Source organism: Eptesicus fuscus, chromosome 21 (genome assembly GCF_027574615.1).
Source record: "Eptesicus fuscus isolate TK198812 chromosome 21, DD_ASM_mEF_20220401, whole genome shotgun sequence".
In the NCBI taxonomy this organism is placed as follows: domain Eukaryota; kingdom Metazoa; phylum Chordata; class Mammalia; order Chiroptera; family Vespertilionidae; genus Eptesicus; species Eptesicus fuscus.
In genome coordinates, this window is record NC_072493.1 from 9124896 (window position 1) to 9137651 (window position 12756).

Below are 12756 nucleotides of genomic sequence, written 5' to 3' on the forward strand. Positions count from 1 at the left end.
ACAGCAAAAAGATAAACTAAAATTTAAAAGAACAAATACTAAATTAATTCTTTTTAATATTCCCAATGGTACAGTGATTTTGCTTTAAGAATAAGAATTTATTTTTTAAAGGTGACAATTTTTAGGGGAAACATAAGATTATACAGCTGGAAATGGCACTTGAAAAACATTCTCCAATGAAAGATTAACCCAGATCACACTTCACACTTAGGTGGAGGTAGCTAGCAACAGTGCTGAGAATGTACCATGTTTTATCAGGAATGTTATCAAAGTTTTCACGTTGAAAAAGAAAAAGGTTGGAGGGCGGTACAATGGGATGTGGAAGGGAGGATATCCAACAATCACTAAAACACAATTCAACTTTCTGTGTGAGCTACACAAGAAAAACAGTAATCAAGTAAACGTATCCACTCCTTAGGAAACAATCTCAAGTTCATCCAGTACTATTACTCCTCACTGAAGGCTACTTGAAATCCCAGGTGAAACACTGCTAACCCGCAAATCTAGCAAATGCTTTAAGATCCCAGTAAACAGGCCAGCTTTTATATTCACACCAGAAAACTTTTGCTTTTACCTGTGAGCAAAGTCAAAAGACAAATGACAAACTTGGAAAAAATATTAATTCACAGTCATGAAATCCTATGTAACAGGATCCTATAAATTGATTTTTTTTAAAGACCAACAACTCAATATAAAAATGGACCAAAAATATGAACAATTCAAAGAAAACAAAAATAATTCAAACATGAAATGGAGTTCAATATCTTCATAAAACAAATGCAAACCCAACTAGTGTTTTACTAAAAGAAAAAAAAAATCATTGAATTGTACACTTAATAAAAGTGATTATACGATATACAAAAATGCCTTAGTGGGCTGGCTAGCGTAACTCAATGATTGAGCGTCAACCTATGAACCAGGAAGTCACAGTTTGATTCCCGGTCAGGCCATATGTGCAGGTTGAGAACTCAATCCCCAGTGTGGAGCATGCAGGAGGCAGCTAATCAATGATTCTCTCTCACTACTGATGTTTCTATCTCTCCCTCTCCCTTCCTCTCTGAAATCAATAAGAAACATATATTTTTAAATGCCTTAGTGAAATTATTACAAAAAAAGAAATGCAAATCAAATCCATACTGAGATACTTTTAACCTACTGTATTAACAAAGATAAAAAATTGTCACAATAGTGCAAGGGCATTAATGACAGGAGTATAAACTGGCCCAAACTGTAATAAGTAAGATCTGGCCTATCTAAATACACATACCCTTTGACTCAACAACTGCACTTTTAGAAACTTATACTACAATTCATTCACACATGTGTAAAATAATGGATATTATTCAACAGTAGTATTATTTTAAACAGTAAGATTAGAAATAAATGTCCATTAATAAGGCATCCATTTAACAAATTATGATTCATACATATAATGAAATACTAAGCTGGATATACTATCACAAGCATGTCAAAACAACTGGGAAAAAAGAATGAGGAAGCTTCTTATATGTTGACTGGAGGCCTGGTGCACGAAATTCGTGCACAGGGGGAGGAAAGAAGGGGGGAAAGAAGAGGGAGTCCCTCAGCCAGGCCTGCATCCTCTTGCAACCGGGACCCCTCTGGGGATGTCCGACTGCCGGTTTACAGGCCTAAACCGGCAGTCGGACATCCCTCTCGCCATCCAGAACGCTGCACGCACCAGTGACCATACTTTTCATACAGGTGAAAGGCATATTGCTATTGTATGGGCAGCTACATTTTTTTACCCTGATGATAAAAAGTAGTACATAACATGATCCTTCTGAGACAGCAGTAACATTTTTCCCATCTTATGGGTAGGAAAACTGAAGCAGAGAGAAGTTAAGTAATTGGCTTTGTCAGTGTCAGAATTAGGACTGACCACAAAATGTGCAAGCCAGAGTCTATGCATGTCATCGCTGCATCATCCTGTTTTTTCAGTGTTAGAGTAGCCTTGCCAGGTTTTAATTTTTAAATCTAAGAGACTGTTACCAATATACAGGGTACGGTTCCCTAGGCCTGGCCAGCAACCAGGGCCATCTGTGGGGCGACCAGCAGGTGGGGCAAGCGGAGGGCCCCACCGGCACCCGCCTTGGCTGGTGGTCTGGCGCCACCCAGTGACCAGCCCCACCCACTCCCCCACCCCCGGTCACCGCTGCCGCAGCCACCGGTCACCTCCCTCTCTGGGGGGCAGACACTCAAAGCAGGAGCTGCCCCCTGTTGGTTGCTGTTGTATGGGCAGCTACATTTTTTTGCCCTGATTATAAAAAGTAGTACATAACATGATCCTTCTGAGGCAGTAGTACTGGTAACATTTTCCCCATCTTATGGGTGGGAAAACTGAAGCAGAGTGCACGTCATAGCAACCAGTCATTCCGCTATTCAGCCAATTTGCATATTAGGGTTTTATTATATAGGATATGGGCTAATCTTCATGACAGATTAATACAACAGTGCAAACAGGATGTGACAATATGTATTTTAAACGGGAGGGGGCGAGAACATATATATCCATTGCCTGAAGATGTATAAAATATCTCTGGAAGGGGAGCCAAGAAATGGATGCCAACAAATGCCTATAAAGAGGGAAACTAGCCCTAGCTGGTGTTGCTAGGTGGTTAGAGCATCGGCTCTGTCAAGGGCATGTACTTGGCTTGCAGGTTCTATCCCAGGCCCGGTGGGGGGAGGAGGAGTGTATTCGGGAGGCAGCCTCTCTCTCTATCTATCTCACCCCACACCCCACTCTATCTAAAAATCAATGGAAAAAAATATCCTCAGGTGAGGATTAACCAAAAAAAGAAAAGAAAAAAAAATAAAGAGAAACTAAGGATTAGAAGTAGAAAGCAGTTTTCATCACATATCCTTTTGTATCTTAAATTTTGCATCAGTGAACTATCATTATCTATTCCAAAGAGATAAATAAAATTGGACTAGGAGAAAAAAATTTAAAACTGCAGGATAAAGTGAACTTATATCTAACTTATGGTTAGAAAAATTCATATTATAATTTAAAAGGGAAAATAAAACAACTTAGGGAAATCATGTGTACCCCTTCCAAACTTGAACAACATATATTTAAAAAAATAACAAAAAAGCATTTGTGTCTTGGAATCTTTTTGAAAAAGACTTTGAAAGTTTAAGACCAGAATCTTATAAAAATACAACTCAGTAAATGGAAAGAAACATTTTTTTTAAGGTAACATGTTCATAAAGAACAATTGTGCTATCCTATTATACTTGTGAAACTCTTAACAGCTTAAGAAGGATGTTCATTCCTTATCTCTAATCCCCAGGATGGCTATGCTTTTTCCTGCTGACGTTTGTTTTGTATTCTTCACCTACTATCAGTTTCTCCCTGTCAACAACACTCTTACTATACTTGCTTTTCCACAGCAACTTTCTCCCTCCAAAGGGCTGACTGTAATAATTCTTTGCTACTCACTGATTTTTTTAATATTTACTTTCCAATTGTTTGGAAACACTGTGGTTTTGCTTTAATTTAGTAAACTCCTGTTGTGCATACACCAATATGTTTGACATTGTCACTGATACCCAGAAGGGCACAAGACCAATAGTTGGATATGTATCATAAAATATGACATATATACTATGACAGTTATGCACAAGCTGCTGTGAACACAACTGAGGAAGGGCACCCAATTCAGGTTAGAAACAGTAAGAAAACATCAGAGAAAGATTCCTTTCTCTGTATTTAATACATAGTGGAATAGAAAGAAACCAATCTAAGTTAGGGGGCTGTGCCTCCCTAATCCTATTTCTAGCTAAATTATTTCAACAAGCCTCAGGTTTCCTCATCACTATGATAAGGAAGCCACATTGTGGAAGACAGCCCTAACATTCTCCACTCCTTGCCTAATTCTCTCCAGCTGATCCTTTAAGTGCCTCAAATTTTTTCCCCAGAAGCATTCCAGGCAGCCTTAGCAACAAACCTAAGAAATTGGAGTTATCAGCCCCCTTTGGAACAAATACAGTGCCTTAAGAAGTGGTTCCCAAACCTGACTATCAAAGTCACTGGGGAGAGTTTTGAAATATAAGTCACCCCAGGATAATCTGTTGTAGATTTGAGGTAGAGTCTGACAATTTAATGTTTACCAAGTTATTCTGTATGACTCAATGTTCCAATTTTCTTTGAATGTCAAAGCAATTTTTAAAAAGAGAACTTTACCAGGTTTCTGGCCTTGTTCCATTTTTCTGAAGAAAGTACAAACATTGACTTTTATCAACATTTAATCTGGTTACCCTTTAGAAAAAACTAAACCCATTTTGTTAGCTTCTGAACAATTTCCCACAAGGTCAATGCACATATACATTTGCTTTTCAATGTAACACTTAAGGGTTTTATGATGTGAACAATCATCTTGATGAAAAGATGCAATTAAAATACTATAAACATTAATGGATCTGCAACTGATAGGTCTTTTTTAAAGTTACCTTTATTTCATTTTAATACTCAGAAATAACTTTCTAGTTCACACACACACACACACACACACACACACACACACACACACACTTTTGAAGAACAAGCTATAACCTGGCAACATAAACTCTATATAGACCAAGAACCTGTTTTTTCACCCTTATGACAGAAGAAAGGAAAAAACAAAACAAACAAAAAATACATTCCTATTGCTTGAAAAAATGTATCCTATCTAATAAAGAGGGAATATGCTAATTGACCATCACTTTGTCACAAAGATGGCTGCACCCACAGCTGAGGCCAAGTTCCCATAAGGAGCCTTAACAAGCAATCAGCAGGGACCTGAGGCTACGCCCTCCCCCACCCACGTGGGGCTTGATAGGGGACCTCAGGCCGCACCCCCCCACCCAGCAGGGCTTGACAGGGGACCTCAGGCTGTGCCCCCCACCCGGCAGGGCTTGACAGAAGACCTCAGGCTGCTCCCCCTGCCCCAGCGCCAGGCCGGGGGACCTCAGGCCACGCCCCCCACCAGGTGGGGCTTGACAGGGGACCTCAGGCCGCGCCCCCCACCCTGGCACCAGGCGGGGGACCTCAGACTGCACGCCCCCGCTATACCCCCCTGCCTGGCTGGGCTTGACAGGGGACCTCAGGCCATGACCCCACCCAGCGGGGCTTGATGGGGGACCTCAAGGTGCACCTCCAGTGCTGGGTCGGGGGAACTCAGGCCGCGCCCCCCGCCCAGTGGGGCTTGACGGGGGACCTGAGGCTGCGCCACCCTCCCAGTGCTGGGTTGGGGGACCTCAGGCCACGCCCCCCATCCTGGCGCCGGGCCAGGAGACTGAGGCTACGCCTCCTGCCCGGCAGAGCTTGACAAGGGTGGGACTGGCCAGGTCTGGATCTAGCCCAAAGGGGGGGGGGGGGCGGCCGGGTCTGGTTCTCACGCGATTTTGAGGTGCATGTGGGTGGGCAGGGACTTGACTCTGGGTCCCGTGGTGTGCCCCAGACTCTGACAGGAGGAAGGTTTTCATATACATTTTATTAATTTTCTTTCATCTCTGACACTTCTATTATAGAGAAAGGGCAAATAGAAATATTAAATTATTTCCTCTAATTAATCCCCTTTTAATGTGCACGAATTTCCTGCACTAGGTCACTAGTTATGAAATATTTCACTCAAAAATACACAAAAATCACATAACACTCACTGACCCACCAACAAGCTTTATCAAATCTTTATGCCCTATTTATTTAATTTAAAATATTTTAATATTACAAATTTAATTGAAGCACTCAATCCCATTTCCCTTCTCTCCACCCCAGGAATAATCAAAACTCAAAAGTTTTGTTCATCTTTGCCATGCTGCATGTCCTTACTATACATGTAAAGACAACTGTTTTTGAATATTTTAAACTTTATGTAACTATCATCATATTCCTGTTGTTTTCACTCAACATCTTTGAGTATTACTCACATCCAGACAAGAAGCTCTAATTCACTCATATTCATTGCTATATAGTGTTCCACTTATGAATACACCACAACTTACCTCTTCTTTTTGTGGATACTATACAGATTGTTCCCAATGTATCCCTATAAGAAACAATGCTGCAACGAATACTCTTATAAATGTCTCTTTAAAACAGACAAGGAGGCATGATCAGATTCAAGTTTTTCAGTTTTTGTTTTGATTTAGCAAATATACTTCATAGGTGGTGGTATGAACTTTCATCAGAAGGCATATAATTATTTCCGGTGGTTGTCTCTCTTTTGTTATAGTAGCAGCAGTAATATCATCAGGGATTACAAAATGGCAATATAATTTTTTCATTCCTTCTTCACTTATCAGCTGGACTAGTCCTTTAAGGAGAAACTTCTCTACATATACCATTAGTTTACCAATAGTTCCTTCAGGAGGAACTACTGGTAAGGAAAAGCAGGATCAATGCTTGTTTCTTTCCTTTTATTTACCAGTTTTCAAAAATAATGAGTGGATTTCCTACTATCTTCCAAAGATGACCAATTAAATTTTTTTTAAATATATTTTATTGTTTTTTTTTTTAAATATATTTTATTGATTTTTTACAGAGAGGAAGAGAGAGGGATAGAGAGCTAGAAACATCGATGAGAGAGAAACATCGATCAGCTGCCTCCTGCTCACCCCCTACTGGGGTTGTGCCCACAACCAAGGTACATGCCCTTGACCAGAATCGAACCTGGGACCTTTCAGTCCGAAGGCCGATGCTCCATCCACTGAGCCTAACCGGTTTCGGCAAATTTTTAAAAAAATTTTTTTCAAAATGTATCCTTTTTTTAAAATATTTTTTTTATTGATTTCAGAGAGGAAGGGAGAGGAGGTAGAGATAGAAACATCAATGATGAGAGAGAATCACTGATTGGCTGCCTCCTGCATGCCCCACAATGGGGATCGAGCCCACAACCCAGGTATGTGGCTCTGACTGGCAATCAAACCATAACGTCTTGGTTCATAGGCATGGCTAATTTTTTATTAATTATTATGAACTCACTGATATAAACTTACTTGGTTTCAATTGCCATCATTATTCTTATTAATACTCAAATTTTCTCATTTTGGAGCACGACAGCCTCTTCTGGTGGCTACTAAATGCTTTTAACATAATCTCTGTAGTCTTTCTTGCTTTATGGCATAGTAATATGGTTCAAGCTTATTTTGTACATTTCCTGCCCCAGGTTTGGGATCAGCCATCTTTCCAATGGGCATTAGCCTTTTTAGAGTACAATGGTATTATTTAGAGACTAAAATCTGGGCTTAAGCGTGCTCAAGACAAAATGCCTATTATCGCTGCTTCTTTTCAATATTGTACCACATGTACATACAGTAAGAACATAAGAAAAAATAAAATGTTTAAAAATGAAAAAGGAAGGGAAATGCCATTATTTGTAGACAATAGTATTGACTATATGGAAACAATGAACTCTACAGGGACTCTCAGAACCAAGTTCAGTAATGTTGTTAAGTAGATGAAAATCTACCCTAACTTTTGGCTCAGTGGATAGAGCATCAGCCTGTGGACTGAAGGGTCCCAGGTTTGATTCCAGTCAAGGGCATGTACCTCGGTTTCAGGTCTGACCCAGGAGGCAACCAATGGATAATGGATATGTCTCTCTTATATCGATATTTCTCTCTCTTTCTCTTCCCCTCCCTTCCACTCTCTCTAAAAATCAATGGAAAAATATCCTGAGGTAAGGATTAAAAAACAAAAATAAAAGAAAATCAATTCTATTTCTATATATCTACAACAATAATTAATGTTTAAGGATGCTATTTGCAATAGAAGAGCTCCAAAGAACCTATGAATAAATTTCACCAAAGATGTGTATGAAGAACTTTAGAGACCTAAGGCAGTAGAATGCTATGGTATACTGATAGAAGGGGACACTGCTGTAGACAGGCAATTGGGTATAGCAGACCAGGTATGAACTGGGAAATAACAGAGAATGCATGCCCAGCATGAAGAAGAAGCTCACCCAGCCTACTACTGCCATGTGCAAAGGTAGATCCAGCATTGTCAAATCCTCTGATTTTATAAGAGAAACTAGAAATCCAGATTTCTATGAGAAGTTCCTTGATTTTTATATGTTGGCAGAAAATCCAAAACAATTTTAAGTATTGTGCAAAACAAACAAAATACATTTGTGAAAGAATATGGCCCCTGAGCCACTGTTTTTACTCCTGAAATCTACCAACTTCTTTAGATACTCTACTTTATTTCTGGGTTGTGTTTAAGCCACCATGAAAGGTTACAAACCTTATAAGAAATCTATCACTGCTTTTATTGTAAAAATGTTGAGAATACTGTCTCTCACATTTCTAAGAGACTACTGAACAAAAAACACACATAAGAAAATCTCTGCTAGAATTCAGTGCTTTTGCAAAAAATTTGCTGTCCTTGCGGAAATGGTAAACTGAACAATATTTGACTTTTTATGTACAACATATACATATTTAAGACTTATTTACTTAATCTTCATAATAACCATACAATGTAGTTTTTAGGATTGTTCCCATTTTACAGATGAGGCAACTGAGATAAGAAAGGTTAAGGATCTTGCTAAAAATAACACAGTAAAGTAATAAAGCCAGAACTTACATCCAGGCAGTCTGGTTGCTGCAGCTGAGCTCTCAAATTCTGGTAAATCACACATAACTGAATGATTTTGTTCCTTGCCTTTCGCTGCCTCGCCAACAGCAACTACACTGGCCTTGTGGTCTGCATTCTTCCTTCTCCCAACTCTTACTTTCTACTACTCTTTTTCTACTTTAAATAGATGCTGGTAACATATGCCATCTCAAATCTTTTGTATAACAAGGCAGGACTAAAATAATTCAATAAATAACTCATTAATAAATTTGATGCAAATATAGCTATTTATAGATTTAAATTAAACCAAAGACTGAATAGGTTTTAAAGTTATACAAGGCTGAGTTCTAATTCCCTCCCTAATATTTACTAGCTGTGTGAATTTAAACAAGTCATGTAAACTGAATTCCACTTTTCCTCACCTATAATATGTGGATATTACCTACCTCATAGATTTTGTTGTAAATTTTAAATAAGACTTTTTAAAATGTGGCTACTAGGAATTTTTAAATTACACGTTGGGTCATATTTTATTTCTATTGGACAGCATCATTCTAAATACTGCAGTAAAAAGTAAAAAGAAACAGGTAAATTAGTGTTAATCATATATTTTATTTAACCCAATATATCTAAAATATTATCATTTCAACATATAATCAACATAAAAATTAGATATTTTACATCTTTTGTACTAAGGCTTCAAATAAATATACATTTTATACTAGTAGTATACCTCAATTTGTACACTACATATCTATCAAAAATATTTGAGCTGTATTTCATAAAATTTACAATTGATGAGGTAAGGTTCACATGCCCAAATTATCTAAAACATATTTTAAACCTTTCCAATAACTGCATCAAGTACCCTCCCAAAAAAATTTATTTTCCTTTAACGTTTGCCTCAGTTGAACTAGCCACATTTCAAAAGACCAATGGCTATACAGCTAGTGGCTATCATAATAATGAACAGCGGGTTCATTATGCAGTTCTAACAAATACAATGCAGTTAAAAAGTGACTATTTTTACACATAATTAAATGAAAATGGCATTGTGATTCAGACATGCAAGTGAGAGACTCCAGATAGGAACCTTTTTATGGGTACTTTATAAAGGAAATTCCTATTGGTGGGGTACCAAATTACTGATATGCAAAGGGCCATGATTTATTCAAATAAAGGAAACAGAATAAGGGATTTAAAATTAGATTTGTATTCCACTCAGAAAAATCTTTATTTTTCGTACCAAAATTTAGTACAATTATCCTTGAACATTATTAACTCTTTCCACCTAAGAAGTAAATGTTTTATCAAACAATTAAGTTCCAAAACACACAAAAATGCCACCTAAAGAGCATATACCATGTTATAGAAGTAAATTCTAGAAATATATACAGAGAGAGCTCTTTTACAAAATAAAATATCACTTACATCTTAAATCTATCCTATGATTTTAAGAGTTTATCTTCAAAGAACTCCCTTGGGAGTATGCAAATCTACTATATCAAAGATGTTAACTGATTATCTCTGAGTGGAGGACTTTTATAGTACAGCATATCAGATTTCTGTAAATCTAACCTAATGTGTCTACTTAAAATAAACTAAAAGGAATATATGAACATATGTTTGCTTTATATTAACTGTCATGCACCATATGGATAACTACCCCAATCAATTTTTGATGTGGTAAAAGCATGTAACATTTTTGTTCATAGGAGAACACTGTCCTTTTTGCCCAATATCTGGTCCTCCTTTCCTCTGCTATTAACACCTACATTTTCCTTTGGTGAAGTAATGCTCTTCCACTCTCAATCATGGATTTCTAGAGAGGCTGATCTCATTCCCAGCCCCATGATGAGCATAAAACTAACCCAAGTCACTCTAATAAGATTCAATCCCATTACTTTTTTTGTTTTAACTCAGGGTTGGGGGAAAGTGCTTCTATTGAAGTTATAGAGCTCAATAGAAGATAAACTGGAGGTTGTGCTTCCTAATACATTACACATATCAAAACAATAATAGTTATCTTTGAATAATGGAAATATGGAAAGTATATTTCTCCTTCTAACTAGTGTTGCACATTCTAATTTTGCATTCTTTTCCTTAAAAAGACTACATAGCATAAAATACAATTCTTAAAATTAAGTGAAATAAAATTTAATAGCATTGCCCTGGCCAGTGTAACTCAGTGGTTAGAACGTCAGCCCGCACACCAGAGGGTCACAGGTTTGATTCCCAGCCAAGGTCACATACCTCGTTTGCAGGTTCCCCAGCCCCAGTAGGGGCCCATTCAGGAAGCAACCAATCAATGAGTCTCTCTCACATCGATGTTTCTCTCTCTCTCTCTCTCACTCTCTCTCTCTTTCTCTCTCTCCTCCTTACCTCCTCCTTCCACCCTCTCTTAAAAAAAAAAAATCTACGAAAAAAACATCCTCGGGTGAGAATTAACAAAAAAATTTTTTAATTTAATAGCACTAATGAGAATTCCAAAGCAACCCACTGTATCCTTCTCTGGAAAGAAGCAGTTATAATGAAGAATATCATGCTCAAAGCTGAGACTGGCTGTATCAATATGCATTTGTGTGTGAGAGAGGATCAGGAGGCAGACCTGCACAGTGGTTGTAGCAATCAAAGAAAGCATGAGGTAATTAGGACAAAATCTTTAATGCTTATTATTTGGCAACCACCTAACTTCTTTTTTTTTTTTTTTAATATATTTTATTGATTTTTTACAGAGAGGAAGGGAGAGGGATAGAGAGTTAGAAACATCGATGAGAGAGAAACATCGATTGGCTGCCTCTAGCACACCCCCCACTGGGGATGTGCCCGCAACCAAGGTACATGCCCTTGACCGGAATCGAACCTGGGACCTTTCAGTCCACAGGCTGACGCTCTATCCACTGAACCAAACCGGTTTCGGCCCACCTAACTTCTTTTACTTAAAAACATCTGTCATGGGAGTTCCTTTTCATAATATGGTTCAGAGAGAAAATAATTAAGGACACATTTAGCAAACTTTCTTAAATACTCATTATAGTCCAGGTCCTCTCACAGAACAATCACAATCTACTGGTTAATCCTGGTCAAATTTTAGGAAGCTAGCTGCTACCATCAAAACATATTCTAATCCAGATTAGAATATGAGAGATTCCCAATGGAAAGAACAATTGATGGCAATATCACGCCTTCCTAGGTCTGCAGCTTTCTCTCTCAATTCCACCCTCAGTTCCACCGTGATCATACTACAGACTACCAAAAGAATCCTATCCTCTCTGGTAGGAAAAGACTGAAAGTCTCTGAGCTACTGTCATTCAAACAAGAGTACCCTTGCTAGATGTGATCTCAGCCCAGCCTACCTGTCCAAAGTGAGCAGGATAGCCCAGCATGTGCATATATAGTAATTTTGCCACATTCCGACACCGGTATGTATTGTCTTCTTCTCTGAAAGATGACCGGATTGCAGCACATTCTTTCTGGATCATTTCTCGTTCTTCAGCTTGGGTCCGAGCAGTCCGGATGGTCCGGATCAGCTCCCGCAATCTGATGGGGGCTGGCATCCTCTGGATATGAAAAGACATTAAAGATGTTCACATATTTTTACTACTAAAACCATTCACACAAATTTCCAAATAAATTTCTGATTTTTAAGAATTCAAGCCTTGGCTCTCCCTCACCGGAGCATGCCGAACCTTTCCCTTTCCCTTCCCCCTCCCTCCCCAGGCACATTAATTTCCATTAGCTTCCTCACTCCCAAGCTCCAAGGGCCCTTCCTTTATCTCTGTAACTTGTTTCCTAAATCCATTTCTTCTAGGAATTACTTCTTCTACCTCAGTGATTTACCAAATAGATGTTCTCATACAAAAAAATAAATTTAAAAATTCAAGCCTTGCTAGTCCAGTAACACAAAGCAATTATTACATACAAACCCCTCAACTCAGTTAGTTTCTGGAAAAAATACAAACTGAAGATGTTAAAGACATAGGATACACTAATATGTAAAGTCCATCACTAATATCAAAATATCTTAGGAACTCAACCCAAATCTTTACTTAATCATTAAAGTAATAAAGAACAGTTTATGACCTAATCTTAGAGAAGATAGATATTTTCTGCTCAGTTGTTGTTAAACTCAACATAGTTCAACAAAGTATCAGATGAGTACTGAATATAATCAT

At 38.2% G+C, this 12756-nt stretch overlaps 1 protein-coding gene across 3 annotated transcripts in view; it reads right to left on the bottom strand.

Annotated features, from left to right (window-relative positions):
* AP1G1 (adaptor related protein complex 1 subunit gamma 1) overlaps positions 1–12756 on the bottom strand; it is an 84967-nt gene that overhangs the window by 44383 nt on the left and 27828 nt on the right. For 2 of the 3 annotated variants that reach the window (XM_054710306.1, XM_054710305.1), the window contains exon 1: positions 11938–12159. In XM_054710306.1, the coding sequence (XP_054566281.1) occupies positions 11938–12159 (222 nt within the window). Of the gene's footprint in view, positions 1–11937; positions 12160–12756 lie in introns of those variants that run through there. The other variant, XM_008139978.3, reaches the window with a different exon arrangement.